This window comes from Lethenteron reissneri, chromosome 64 (assembly GCF_015708825.2).
Source record: "Lethenteron reissneri isolate LAM-NWPU_2019-01 chromosome 64, ASM1570882v1, whole genome shotgun sequence".
Classification (NCBI taxonomy): domain Eukaryota; kingdom Metazoa; phylum Chordata; class Hyperoartia; order Petromyzontiformes; family Petromyzontidae; genus Lethenteron; species Lethenteron reissneri.
In genome coordinates, this window is record NC_083842.1 from 1,010,639 (window position 1) to 1,026,055 (window position 15,417).

The 15,417-nt window shown below is 51.5% G+C and overlaps 1 protein-coding gene across 4 annotated transcripts in view; it reads left to right on the forward strand.

Annotated features, from left to right (window-relative positions):
* The window catches only part of LOC133359160 (uncharacterized), a 195,292-nt gene that overhangs the window by 91,194 nt on the left and 88,681 nt on the right, over positions 1-15,417 (forward strand). For all 4 annotated transcript variants that reach the window (XR_009757154.1, XM_061577563.1, XM_061577564.1 and 1 more), the window contains exons 15-16: positions 2,306-2,493; positions 5,715-5,788. Coding sequence is in view for 3 of the 4 variants with exons in the window: in XM_061577563.1 (XP_061433547.1) it covers positions 2,306-2,493; positions 5,715-5,788 (262 nt within the window). In the remaining variant the exon portion in view is untranslated. The remainder of the gene's footprint in view (positions 1-2,305; positions 2,494-5,714; positions 5,789-15,417) is intronic.

The following is a 15,417-nucleotide window of genomic DNA, read 5'->3' on the forward strand; positions in this document are numbered from 1 at the left end:
TTCAACGCACAATTCCCCATCACGTCCCTCAATGTCCCTCCGTTCGCTCGCTCCGCTGGCTTCGCTGGCTTCGCTTGCTCTCGCTCTGCTCCTCTCCTCCAGCGACCCTCCTCTCTGCGCTCTCTCTCCAGCTCGGTCGCTCTTTGTTCTCTCTGTCGTCTCACTCCGTCGTAGCTTCTCCACCAAGATCCGCTACTCTGCTGCTATCCTATACTGTACTCGCTCCGTCCACTGCTACTCTATCTGTATTCTCTTTATCCGCTGCTACCATACTCTGTCTTCTCTTTGTTCACTGCTACCGTATACTATACTCTCTTTGTCCACTGCTACCTTATACTATACTCTCTTGTCCACTGCTAAAGTATACTATACTCTCGTCTGCTGCTCCGTCTCTTCCTCTGTCCATCTCTCGTCCCAGGCACCAACCAACTCCCGTTTCTCCCCCCTCGCTCTTTGCCTTTATCCCCAAACCAATTCCCCTTAATTAATTGGACCATCCCCCGCATCGCTACTCGCCCCCAGCCCCCAGCCTCACGTGGTGTTGTTGTTGTAGACACCCCGGCGCCAATTCCCGACACCCATAACTCTCGTCCAATCACCGGCCTGCGTCCTCGATTACCCCCGAACACCTGCAGGCCCCCCTTAATTACCCTGCCACCTTAATTGGTACAACAACAGTATGTCGCCCCGCTCCCTGTGTCCCCGTTTGCCCTCACTGTCCGCCGCGTGTCCGTATCACAATCCAACGCGTGACGCGTATTTCTCAAGTCCTACATATGTAAAGTTATGAAAACCAAACGCACTAACAGAGAAAAACGAAGGACGTGGATGAACGACGCATCCGAGGGCATACGTTGACTAATTGTGTGCTAAACATGTAATGTGCGATAAGACTCTATGCTAAGCATACGTAGGAAATTTGAGATGTTCTTCCCAGCGCTAGGAAATGTAATATGCTATGCCAGAACATTGTAATAAATACAGTACCATTGATGTGCGTTTGTGCACTAGCAATTCTGAAGCTAATTACTTACCCGTTGCATGGAATTCGGTGAGCCTGTGCCCTTGTAGGCCTCGATCTCCCTTGTGCTGTCTTTGTGTGCACTCTCTACATTCTCCCACAACTCGTGAATCTCAGCCGTCCTCTGCTTCATGGTGATGGTCACTCAAATAAAAATGTACAGTAGATTTGTTTTTAGTTACATTAAATTGTGCATATAAAAATGTTCATTATTTCATTTTGTTAAGTTATTCGGTGTAAATGTAATGTTAAGTATTCCTTATTTGTAAATGGAATTTCAATTTATTATGAAATATTAAATTTGCCGGACATACTGCATTAGCATAAAAGCTCTCCCCAGATACATCAGGCTATGAGAGATTTTTCTGTAAATTAAATGCATTTTTGACTCAACATTTAATTTAACGCATTAAATTTGTTAAATATTTTACGAACAAGTTGAATCAATGTAATTGATTTAGTAAATGTATGTCCAAAAAGAGAGGGTATTCACCAGCTGACTACGTTGCAGGCCCAGGAGTCAGCAACCAAAAGAACAAGATAATTTTTTGTTCGAATTCGGTAAAAAAAAAAACTCAATATTTCAAGAGCTGAAATGCACGTGAATAACGTCACGGAGCAGTGCTTTAAGAGCCGCATGCGGAGTTGCAGGTTGCCGAGCCCTGGGCTAGACTGATGCATTGCATGCAGAGGACTGCAGAACATTGTCGGCCACTGTGCGTTTATTAACGCAAAACTGCATTTATTTATTTAGGGTAGCCTTTCTGGTTTACCCAAAATTACAGCGTACCCAAAATTACAGCTTCCTTCAGTCTAGCTTCAAGAGGTTTAACTATTATATATCTGTGTACCTGAGCACGTGTGAATTTGACTCATTGACAAGTTAATTTGCCATAGAAAAAATACCGATGCCTCAAGGGTCTGCATGCAACAAAGTAACCGATAACATTCCACTTCTATCACTATCCCACAATTGTGCACACATGTTCTCAAGTTGTGCATGCCTTGCATGTCGGGCTTAATATCAAATCCATTGTGTACAATAGAAAACTCCTGGTATTTGCATGTGCCTGATTGTATGTTGAACTTCTTTTGTACCGTACATAGCAAACCGTGCGAAGCAGAGGTGCGGGGAAAGGAAACAAACTAAGCACAACAAGTAGTTCTAAAGAAATTAGTTTTCAATTTTAAAAAATGAGTTTTCAACTTAGATATTAGATATGTGTGCATTAGTGTGCAATGACATTGGTATTTTGTTAATGGTTCTCTTCTGTGTGCCCCCAGGACTGCTGGATCTAAAGATGAGCATAGCCCCACAATGCTACCCAGAGACACCAGCACCATGCGTCGCTTTGGTGGCGGCCACACCCTGAGTGATGGCGATGTGGAGAAGATCGAGAAAATGTTCGACTCCGAGCCAGCACCACGGGGACGAAGAGGAGCATTCTTGAATCAACAGAACGTATCTGCAGGTGCGAGAGCCACAGCCATATTGACCATTCGATAAGATGAAGCAGCTGTACTGGTAGTGGTGCATGAACACAGGGTGATAACAGTCCACTTCACTACCCCCATGGGCAGTTTTTCTCAAGATGTGAACAGGTGGCCACCGGATGCCTGAGAAATACGTGAGACTGTCGAAGCTGCATGCTGTAGGAAACACGGTGTCTCCTTGGCTGCCGTAAGCAGAGGCTGGGTGCTGAGTCTTAATGTAACATTGGCTTTCGGGTTAAGGCAATGTTCGTTGAACTAGTGTGGAAGAATCTTCAGCATGTAATTTTTTCATTTTTGGTCAACCCAGCAATCGTGATAGTGCAGTGCATGTGCCTTGATCTGATTAGATGCTATTTTGACAAGTGAGGAAATCCGGAGATTTGCGTTCTTGGTCAATAGTGGCGCCGCAATGTGATAGAGGGGGGCTAGAGCTGATGCCCCCCACCTGGCATACTGGAGGTCTAACAATAAGCTCACCCCACCACCCTCCCCTTACTTGTGGGCGTCAATGGGTTTGGCTTGGCATTGGATAAAAAATGTAACCAGATCAGATGATCAGATGACTTTGCAAGCACCCGCATATGATAGGACAAAAACTAGATTCGAAGCTTTCGTGAGTGCATGAATTACTCGTTGGTTCTTTCGGTAAAGTCACGTGGAAAGAAAATAAATTAAATAATAATAGAATACGACGTTTCGATTGCAAAACAAGCAACCATCATCAGGTGCGAATGAATGAGAAACCAAACATAGCAAACTTAGAAATATAATGCAATACAACTCAGAGAGTCGGCTACTTGTGTGTCTGTCTGTGTCTCCGTGTCTGTGTTTTGTCTCTTTCTCAAATTTAGCATTCTTTGGAAGAACGTTAATCAACCAGGTAGGATGTTGACTCTCTGAGTTGTATGGCATTATATTTCTAAGTGTGCTATGTTTGTTTTCTCATTCATTCGTACCTGATGATGGTTGCATGTGTTGCAATCGAAATGTCTTCTATTATTATAAAAATATATATTTCTACGTGACTTTACCGAAAGAACCAAAGAGTAATTCCTGCAGTCACAAAAGCTTTGAATCTAGTTTGAACCACCTCTATGGGGAGGACTTGCCGTGTTTGTTTCACACGTAACTTCTAATTTAGCCATCTGTGGAAGAACATAATCAACCAGGGTATGCGTTAACTGTGCTAACTGACTCTCTGGTTTGCATTGCATTACACTTTCTAATTTTACTAAACTTGCTTTCTCCGTGCTTGTTTGTAAGTCTATTGTCTCTCCTCCGGCCGCTATGAGCTGGAATTCCACACAACTCTCCGTACTTGTTTCTTTAGACGTCCAGTGTCGCTCCTCCGCCCGCTATGGGCAGGAATTCCACACAACTCTCTCATTGTTTTCTACCCCCCCTCTGCCCCCCCTCTCTATTTAAGGCCGCGACACAGAGGTGTTGTCTTTCTGTGTGTCTATGTGTGCGTCTCTCTCTGTGTGTCCCTCTCTGTGTGTTCTCTCTCTACTTGTGTGTCTGTCTGTGTCTCCGTGTCTGTTTTGTCTCTCTCTCAAATGTAGCATTCTTTGGAAGAACTTTAATGAACCAGGTAGGATGTTGACTGTTGTGTTAGCCGACTCTCTGAGTTGTATTATATTTCTAAGTTTGCTATGTTTTTTTCTCATTCATTCATACCTGATGATGGTTGCTTGTGTTGCAATCGAAACGTCGTATTCTATTATTAATTAATTTATTTTTTTCAACGTGACTTTACCGAAAGAACCAAAGAGTAATGATAGGACATTTATGTACTATGAAAAAGGGTCCTTGCCTGAAACGTCACATTCGATTTCTCCTTTAAGGTTGCAGTGTTATTGATGCATGTGAGTTTTTATTTAATATTTTGTGCTTGTGCACCACTGCCAATGCAGTATCACTAATTAATTTGCTAATTTGAAGCGTGTCTATTTAGCTGATTGCTCGGAGCTTATTTAATTAACGTGAAGTATGATAATGATGCTGTAATATATTCCATAATTAAATATCTACAATACACTCCAAGTGGATTTCTTAGCCGAGTGTGAGACAGTAGTTCCTGGTTCGAACAATGGAGCCGAGGGGGTGGGACACCACGAGTCTCAGAAGCAGCTTAAGTAGCACGCCTTGTAACCTGTATACATTTCATTTCAGGTTTACTTATGGGTGCAATTATGTAACAATATTGCTTTAATATTTAAATGGCCTGTAGTTCATGTTCTTGGTTCTGTCAGTAAAGTCACGTAGATAGAAAATGAAATAAAATTATCAAATTAAATAAAAAATAATAAATTGAAAATAATAAAAGCAAAAAACCCACGACGTTTCTATCGCAACACAAGCGGTCTTCATCAGGCGTGACTTTACTAAAAGAACCAAGAATATTAATTCCTGCAGTCACGAAAGTTTTCAGTAAAAATTGGACTGTAGTTGTGTAATTCACACAGAATTATTACACATTTAAACAAACTGCCAAGTCCTATATAACCTTGTGCCACGGCAGATCTCTCGCCTACTTCAGCAGTTTTTTTTCTTGCTGTGGTTGTCTCACCTGATGACGATTGCTTGTGTTGCGATCGAAACGTCGTGATCTATTATTTTTCTACCTACGTGACTTTACCGAAAGAACCAAAGAGTATCATATAAATGCAAACATTATTAACTATGAAGCTGGATATGAAGTCACATGGCATGCAAATTCGCAACATATTAATGGTGGCCCTATTTTACTTACAGACAAATTGACAAACAGGTGGATGGAGCTAATGCATCAATGTTTTCAATCTTTGTTTGATGTCATATTTTTTTTTAAGTATTTGCAAAATGTGACTGTCATTCATAAAAGCACAATGTTGACAGAATATCCGGATTAACACGTAGACTTTCGAGGACACTGACTGATAACAAGGATGCCTGACAAATTGCTCCAATATGGATGGATTAATAACGTGAAAATTATTAAAGAATATGATTGCAAACGACATTCAATGACACTGAACAATTAAATTTGCACTTAATCAGAGGCAATGTATGACCGCTAATATCAGCACTTCACTTGCTTGATAATACACCATGCTCGTGGTGGTGGCACTGAGCAAATTTTGTTTAGTATTAGGAGAGTGGAGGGGTGACTTGATTGTAATCAAGTTGTGCGTGTGTGCTCGTGTGCCCTTTTGTGCAGGAGCTGGCCCCGTGCTCAGAGACGTTGGTGTCTCGGACTACTCCCTCGTGGAAGTGGTGGAAGTCTGGAATCAGGTACCATAACTGTGGCTTTATTGTGACTTGTAAAACCACCAGGTTATTTATACATTCTAGCATTCATCATAATGTAGTAATTAGGCATTTATTTGAAATGCATGGACATAGAATCTGCACAGCCATCTGTAATGGGGTTCTTTACTCTTTAGCATAATTACATTTTGAAGGGGTGGTGACATGCCCTAGCGGTAGCGCATTCACTGCCTTTTGCAGAGGGGTTTAAAGTTTGAATCAAGTGGCCTCCCTGGTGATTACTGCAGGTATAATACCTGTGAAGTATTCGGAATGACGGCAGGAAACCACTTGACGGGTAGCACACTTTAATAAATCTTGTCTTCTCACGATAACACGTGTGGTCACTATTTCTCACAATACACACTCCACTTGACACGTGTGGTCACTACTTCTCACACTACACATTCCACTTGACACGTGTGTTTACTACGGCTCACGCTACACATTCCACTTGACACGTGTGTTTACTACGGCTCACGCTGCACGCTCACGCTACACGCTCACGGTGCACGCTCACAGCCACTCCAGCCCCGTAGCGTCCGTGGAGCCTACAGACCCACCCCAGCTTGGGCGTGGGCCACGACCTCTGGGTCCCGCGTGCCGGCCCTCACACGGACGTTCGGCCCCGGGTCCCAAGGTCCCGCCTCTGAGCCACACAGGGCCCCGGTCCTTACAAGGACAGCGGGACTAGGTGCCTCAGGGCCCTATCTCTCCCTCCTCCGTCTTCTGTCTTCACTGGTCACCAACAACTCCCCGTGCGCCTGTGCGCACCGCCTTATATAGCCTCCGCTCCCGGGAGACGGAGCGTATGCGGACCGCGACGTGAACACCCCCTTAGTTGACCAATCCCCACGCGCTGCCTCACGATCCCCTCGCTGTCAGCGCGCGTCACCGATACCCAGCCAATCACCGCCTCATAACCCATGACCCCGCGCTGACCCATGATCCTTCACCGTCAGTGCGCGTCACCAACACACACAGCCAATCACTACGCGCTGGCACACGATCCTTACCCCAGCGCGTATCACCACTACATCACCCCCTCCCACATAGCTCGCAGCCGGCCCGGCTGCTAAACAACACAACAACAACAACAATAGTAACAACAAAAAAATCCCCACCCCCCAGTGTGCCCCGTAACACAACAACAACAACACAACGACACAACACCAGACAACAACCTATGTACAAACCGACGAAGAACACAATAAAAAGTCAACAACAACATACAACACCAGACAACAAGCTATGTACAAACCGACGAACAACACAATAAAAGCAAGTCCAAGAAAAAAAACGTGTCCAGTGTCTCTGTAACTATCGATCCCCCCCTCCGCTCGCTCCTCAACCGGGGTGATAGAGCGGTCGAGCGGATGAGGAACGCAGTGACGAGACGCTCCGGCCGCATCGGCCCCTCATTCAGTTGGTCAGGAAAAGTTGCGCGACTTAGCGCGAGTCCGCCTGGCCGGTCCATCGTACGGGACGGGACGCTGACGACCGTCTGGTGGCTCCGGCAGCCCCGGAAGGCGCGGATCGGGCCTGGAAGGACCGGCCGTGTCGCGGGGATCCGGCCGCCGGTGGTCGGCAGCTGTCAGTTCCGAGCCACCTGGGAGCGGATCAGGCGGAGACATGTGAGGATCAGGCGGAGACATTTCCCCCCTCGGGTCGTCGGTCACGTCACATGCTCGGTCCTCACGACACAAAGGGAGGCCATATGGAGGCGAGAACGGTTTCAGCCGGGAGGAGTGGATGTGTAGAGGTGATACGCGCTGGGATTAGGGATCGTATGCACAGTGCGTGAGGATTGGCTGTGTAGGTGGTGACGCGCGCTGACGGTGGAGGATCAGGGGTCAGCGCGGGGTCGTGGGTTACGGGGTACTGATTGGCTGTGGACCGGTGACGTGCTGAGAGGGAGTGATCGGGTGGCAGCGCGGTGTGATTGGTGGAGGAGTGTTAACACGCGCTGGGGAAACCGGATCGTAGAGAGAGTGCGTCGTGATTGGTTCATTAAGGAGCGATGCTCATGCTGAAGTACGCATCAGCTCCGCCTCTCGTGAGCAGGGGCTATAAAAGGGGATGCACACAGGCGTAAGGGCAGTGTGTAACCAGCGAAGAATGAAGACGGAGATGAAGACCTAGAGCCCTGCGGTACCTAGCCCCGCTGTCCTAAGGGGACCGGGACTCTGTGTAACCCAGAGGCGAGTGTAGTGTGTGTAGCCATAGGTCTACACGAGTCGAGTGTATTGTGTAGCCAGAGGCATAGGGCTTACACGAGTCGAGTGTAGTGTGTGTAGCCATAGGTCTACACGAGTCGAGTGTATTGTGTAGCCAGAGGCATAGGGCTTACACGAGTCGAGTGTAGTGTGTGTAGCCAGAGGCATAGGGTCTACACGAGTCAAGTGTATCGGGTGTAGCCAGAGGCCTAGAGTTTACACGAGATTAGTGGAGTGTGTCGTCGGAAGAAGGAAGACCACACGTTGTATTGTGACACGTAAAGATTTAATAAAAGTGTGTTACCCGTCAAGAAGTTCCTGCCGTCAATTCCCATACTTCAACTGGCGTCAGAAGTGAAACGGTCCTCCAAGCATGGATACAAGGAGGAGCCGTCGGACCCACGGGATTGACCACGGGGACAACCTCGACGACGCGGGCCAGCGGGCATCAGGGGGTGAGGAAGAGGAGCTGCCCACGGGGCAGGATCCACCGACGGCGCCGGACGAGCGACGGGGGACTGACACCGTGCTTCGCGAGGCACACTCCCGTCTGGCGGAGCTGCTGCTCGCCGCCGCGTCTATCCTGGCGGAAATCAGCTCGTCGGGAGGAGCGGAGACGGCGGCCGACGTGCTACAGGGTCGCCCTGCAGATTCCCGCCAAAACGATTTGGCGATTCCCGCCATTTCATCCGCTCCAACTTTTGGCGGGAACGGCCATCACCACGTGGCAGCGGTTCTCCATGCGCGCCCGCTGACGTCACCAACGCGCGCGGCGGACCGCCATCACACACCCGCCACTGGGGCCGCCATCTTGCACACCGACGGGGGGGCAGAGAGGAAGCACGAGGAGGAGGACGACTTTATCTTTCAGCAGCGCCTTCCCACGTTGTCAGCATTCAAGGCGGAAGGCGGGGATTGGAGCCAATTTCAGCGCAGATTTTTGGCGCATCAAGAGATGTCCGCCTGGTCCGACGCTACGGCACTGCGGGCACTGCCTGCCATGCTGGACGACAACGCGCTCGCGGCCTTCACGTCCGCACGCAGGTCGGACCGCTCCACGCTCAAGGATGCGCTGGCTCTCATGGCCAAAGTCTACGGTCCTCCCTCGGCGTGCCGCCATCATTTCTACGCAAGACGGAAGGCGGACACGGAGACCGTGCTCGCCTACCGCACGGCGTTGCTCGCTCTCGCTGACGCCGCGTTCCCTCGTATGGACGAGGAGGGCCAAGATGCGATGGTTTTGGAGCAGCTGCTCAAGTTGGCGCAGGACCTGGGGGTCCCCATCAACACGGCCGACGAGACCGATATTTCTTCATTACGGGTCGCCACGAGCATGCAAGCGCACGAGGTCCTTCAACGAAAGCAGGGGGTCGTCTGCAACGCTGCCGTGGCCTCAACTCCGGGTCCGGTTGACACCGTGCCCCAAGTCGTCAGCCCACGAGAGGACGCGTTCATCGCGGGACGAGCGGGGGACTGGAGGTCGGGGGGTCGTTCGCCTCTGCGAGCGGCCCGCAAGCTGGAGCAACCGAGATCTCCGACTACTGTCATCACCTGCTATAACTGCGGCCTTCGTGGCCACGTGGCCTCCGGTTGCCGCGCCCCACGTCAGCGCGCCATGGGACCTCGGCTGGACGACGACCAAGGCCCCAAGTCATCACTGCAAACCCCGGCAAGTCGCGGCACCTCACATGCTTGGCCCGCATACTCGACACGTATGGGTCGTCGCGTTGCGACGAGGGAGAGCCGAGTAGAGTTCGGGGATTCGGTTCGGAGAGGGGGGTTCGGCCGGGACCGGGGAGACATTAAATGGTCGGAATTGGGGCACAGAATAGTGGCTGCCTCAGCGGGTTCATCCGTCGTTACCGGATCGATTGATGGGGTCGAGGTCAGGGTGTTAGTGGACACGGGGGCATCGGCGACTATTATTTCGGATCTCATTTATAATATTCTCCCGGTACAATGTCGTCCGCTTCTTCCGGTGGATGTGCCATTTTACGCCGCTAACGGGGGATCGTTGGGCATTATCGGTCAGATTAGGGCGTCCATTTGCATTGGTGATATCAAATTGTCGGGACCCGTTTTCGTTTCATCTTCCCTGGCGGTTCCTTGCCTATTGGGCACTGATTTTTTGGCGAAAATGCCCATCAAAATTCTCATTGATCAGCGTTGCATTGAACTACCATCGGGTCGCCGTATTTCATTTTTGTCGAGCCCTAATGTAATTCGGACGGCGTGCGCTACCATTCAGGCGTTAGCAACACAGACCGTGCACGTGCCCCCGGGTTCACAAATGTTGATTCCCCTCCGGTTACGGAAGCCATGGGGGAAGGAGGCCTCGGAACAGGCCATGCTTTTGGGTCCTTCTAATAGGGCTGTTGGAGGTCTCGATTTATCGGTGGCTCACACTTTGGTTGGGGCAGACAGGGATCCGTTTGTCATGGTTTTAAACGCTGGGGCGCGGCCGGCCGTCATTCAGCAGGGCACCGTGCTGGCTCACGCGGCACGGGTCCCTGCGGAGGAGAGGTTGGTTGCGCAGGCTGATCCGAGCCCCACGAATAGCGTACCAGCGAAGGAGGACCTAGATTGGATTGATATGCTGTGCGCGGACTCTGACGATTTGTCAGCGGTACAGTTGGGTGCGTTGCGCGGGTTGCTGATTGAATTTTCGGATGTCTTCAGTAAACATAAGTATGATATCGGATGCACGGACCTGCTACGCCACCACATTGAAACGGGCGATGCGGCGCCGGTCAGGCAAAATCCCTTCCGACTGAGTCCTGCTGAGAAGGAACACGTTCAGTCGGCAGTTAATGATATGCTGGAAGCCGACATTATTTCGCCTTCTTCCAGTCCTTGGGGAGCACCTATTGTGCTCGTTAAAAAGCAGGACGGGTCCCTGCGATTTTGCGTCGATTTCCGCCGCCTGAATAAGATCTCGGTGGCCGACGCGTATCCGCTCCCCAGGATGGACGAGTCTCTCGACGCATTGTCCGGTGCGCGATACTTTTCGACTCTTGATTTATTGTCCGGATTTTGGCAGTTGCCACTCGACGAGGAGTCTAAGCCTAAGACTGCATTCCGGACTCCAGGGGGCCTGTTTCAGTTTAACCGGTTACCCATGGGACTTCACTCCTCTCCTGCGACGTTTCAGCGTCTTATGGAATTGGTTTTGTCGGGCTTGCAGTGGGAGACGTGCCTCATTTACCTTGACGATGTCATTGTTTTCGGTAAAACGTTCGAAGAACACCTCCAGCGATTGAGAGGGGTGTTCTTGCGAATGCGATCGGCTAAATTAAAGTTTAAACCGGCCAAATGCCATCTTTTTCGTAAATCCGTGAGGTACTTGGGTCACATTGTCGACTCTTCGGGGATTTCTACCGACCCTGCGAAGACGGACTGTGTCAGTTCGTGGCCGACGCCCACGTCAGTGTCAGACGTGCGCAGTTTCATCGGTTTTGCTTCGTATTATCGCCGATTCGTTGAGCACTTCGCCACCATTGCAAAGCCCTTGCACGCTTTAACGGCAAAAGGAGTGAAGTTCCGGTGGGGACCGGAGGAGGAGGCTGCATTCTGCTCCCTCCGGGACGCCTTGGTAAGGGCCCCACCCTTGCGCTATCCGGACTTTGAGAGTCCCTTCTTGCTAGACACGGATGCTAGCAACACGGGCATTGGGGGAGTGCTGTCCCAAGTCGTTGGAGGGGTCGAACGGGTGGTCGCCTATGGTAGCAGGGTGTTGTCGCCGGCAGAGCAGCGCTACTGCGTCACCCGTCGTGAACTACTTGCCATTGTTTTTTTTGTACAACAATTCAGGCCATATCTCTATGGTCGTCATTTCACGGTCCGGACGGACCATGCGGCGCTCCAGTATTCATTACGGGTTGCCCAGCCCTCGGGCCAATTGTCGCGGTGGTTGGAAGTCCTCCAGGACTATCAGTTCACGACTACGTACCGTAAAGGGTTGCGACACACGAATGCCGATGCCCTGTCGCGGTTGTTGCCTTGTCACAAATGTGCGTGCTTATCGGGATCGGCGCGCTGTAAACCTCCGGTTACGGAAGGTAGGGAGGCGTTGGTTGCGACCGCGAGCACACCAATTGGGGATGGTCCCGCTACCCCAGGGGGTCAGGACTCGCTGCTCTCACTGTCGTTGATTGAGTGGGGCCGTCTCCAAATGGCGGACAGCTCCCTGCTGGCATTGCGCCGAAAGACGGAGGGTTCCGAAGGTAGCCACGACCGAACTGGCTCCTACGAGCTTAAGCAGGGCCTGTTGATGAGATGGGACAGTTTGTCCCGGCGGCATGCGATTGTGGTGCCTTCTGCTGTGAGGGGGAAGGTTGTCTTGGCCGCACACGAACGCCTCTTGCATTTGGGAGTTAACAAAACGCTTGCCCTGCTTCAGCGTGACTATTATTGGCCGGGAATGGGGGGTGACGTGGTGAATATTCTGAAGGGTTGTGTTGAGTGCGCCAGACGGAAACCACCGCCCGTGGCAGCTAATCCACCGCTGCAATCTATTCAGGTCTCGCGCACTAACGAGCTCGTTGCACTCGATATTCTGGGGCCCTTTCCGGTCACGCCTAGGGGTAATAAGTACCTGTTGGTGGGGGTCGAATATTTTACCCGGTGGCCTATGGCGTGGCCACTCGCCAACCAGTCGGCGGCGGCTGTGACGGACGCCTTTGTCCAGGGCTACGTCCTGGACAAGGGGGCTCCCGAACGCTTGCTGACTGACCAAGGGAAAAATTTTTCGAGTAAATTACTGCAAGAGGTGTGCGACCTGTTGGGTACCAAAAAGGTGCGTACCTCCCCGTACCACCCGCAGACGGACGGGATGGTGGAGAGGCTTAACAGGACATTGACCTCTATGCTGTGCCAGCAGGTGTGTGAGTCGCATGTTGATTGGGACCTGCAGGTCCCTGGGGTCCTTGCCGCGTATAGAATGGCCCCCCATGCAGCTACGGGGTTTTCCCCGTTTTATCTAATGTACGGTCGGGAAGCCGACCCGCCCATGGAAACGCAGCTGGGTCTGCCCGCACCACGAACTAATTCTAAATTGGCAGAGCATATTAAATTTAATATTCATAAACTGACAGAGGCAAGGGAGGCCGCACGGCTTAATTCGCGGGCTCGCCAAATTGCGAACGAGCGGTTGCGGGCACGGAAGGTGTCCGTGCACAATTGGGAACCAGGTGACAAGGCCTGGCTGCATTGCCCTCAGGCCCCTTTGGCCACGTCGCCTAAATTGTTGAAGCCGTGGCGGGGACCCGTGGAGGTCGTGCGGGTTGCACGCCCCCAGTGCGTTCAGATAAAATGGGGGAAACGCCGTTGGTACGTCCACCCCTCCCGACTGAAACCGTTCTCGCCTCCGTATGGACTCCCCTTGTGTCGTGAGGGCCGAGCATGTGACGTGACCGACGACCCTGAGGGGGAATTGTCCTTGCCTGCTCCTCACATGTCTCCGCCTGATCCGCTCCCAGGTGTCTCGGAACTGACTGCTGCCGACCACCGGCGGCCGGATCTTAACGGCGGGGCCGGTCCTTCCAGGCCCGATCCGTGCCGTCTAGAGCTGCCGGAGACACCGGACGGTCGCCAACGTCCCGTTCCATATGACGGACCGGCCAGACGGACTCGCGCTAGGTCGCGCTACTTTGTGTAACCTACCACGTGCGGAGTCGAGGCAGCCGGAGCGCCTCGGCACTGCGTGGGTCACAGTGACACTTGGCGCGTTCGTTTTACGGTGTTCGCTTTTATTGTGTTGTTCGTCGGGCTGTATATTGCTTCGTATTTAAGGTTGTGTTATGTTGTTGTTGTTGTGTTACGGGGCACACTGGGATGTGGAGTTCTTTATTACTGCGTTGCGTTATGTTGTGTTGTAGGTTAACAGCCGGGCCGGCTGCAAGCTATGTGGGAGGGGGTGATGTAGAGGTGATACGCGCTGGGATTAGGGATCGTATGCACAGTGCGTGAGGATTGGCTGTGTAGGTGGTGACGCGCGCTGACGGTGGAGGATCAGGGGTCAGCGCGGGGTCGTGGGTTACGGGGTACTGATTGGCTGTGGACCGGTGACGTGCTGAGAGGGAGTGATCGGGTGGCAGCGCGGTGTGATTGGTGGAGGAGTGTTAACACGCGCTGGGGAAACCGGATCGTAGAGAGAGTGCGTCGTGATTGGTTCATTAAGGAGCGATGCTCATGCTGAAGTACGCATCAGCTCCGCCTCTCGTGAGCAGGGGCTATAAAAGGGGATGCACACAGGCGTAAGGGCAGTGTGTAACCAGCGAAGAATGAAGACGGAGATGAAGACCTAGAGCCCTGCGGTACCTAGCCCCGCTGTCCTAAGGGGACCGGGACTCTGTGTAACCCAGAGGCGAGTGTAGTGTGTGTAGCCATAGGTCTACACGAGTCGAGTGTATTGTGTAGCCAGAGGCATAGGGCTTACACGAGTCGAGTGTAGTGTGTGTAGCCATAGGTCTACACGAGTCGAGTGTATTGTGTAGCCAGAGGCATAGGGCTTACACGAGTCGAGTGTAGTGTGTGTAGCCAGAGGCATAGGGTCTACACGAGTCAAGTGTATCGGGTGTAGCCAGAGGCCTAGAGTTTACACGAGATTAGTGGAGTGTGTCGTCGGAAGAAGGAAGACCACACGTTGTATTGTGACACGTAAAGATTTAATAAAAGTGTGTTACCCGTCAAGAAGTTCCTGCCGTCAATTCCCATACTTCAGATGTACCAACGGCGCTTTCCCCATTTTATCTGAACACACTGGGGGCGTGCAACCCGCACGACCTCCACGGGTCCCCGCCATGGCCTCAACAATTTAGGCGACGTAGCCAAAGGTGCCTGAGGGCAGTGCAGCCAGGCCCTATCGCCCGGTTTCCAGTCGTGCACGGACACCTTCCGTGCACGCAAACGCTCGTTGGCGATTTGGCGAGACCCTGAATTAAGCCGTGCGGCCTCCCGTGCCTCGGTCAGCTTAGCAATGTTAAATTTAATATGTTCGGCCAATTTTGAATTCGTTCGTGGCGCGGAAAGTCCCAGCTGAGTTTCCATGGGCGGGTCGGCCTCCCGACCATACATCAGATAAAATGGGGAAAATCCCGTTGCTGCATGGGGGGCCATTCTATACGCGGCGAGGACCCCCGGGACCTGCAGGTCCCAGTCAACATGTGCCTCGCACACCTGCTGGCACAGCATAGAAGTCAAAGTCCTGTGGAGTCGCTCCACCATCCCGTCCGTCTGTGGGTGGTACGGGGAGGTACGCACTTTCTTAGTACCCAAAAGGTCGCACACCTCCTGCAGCAATTTACTTGAAAAATGTTTTCCCTGGTCGGTCAGCAAGCGTTCGGGAGCCCCCTTGTCCAGAACGTAGCTCTGGACAAAGGCGTCCGTCACAGCCGCCGC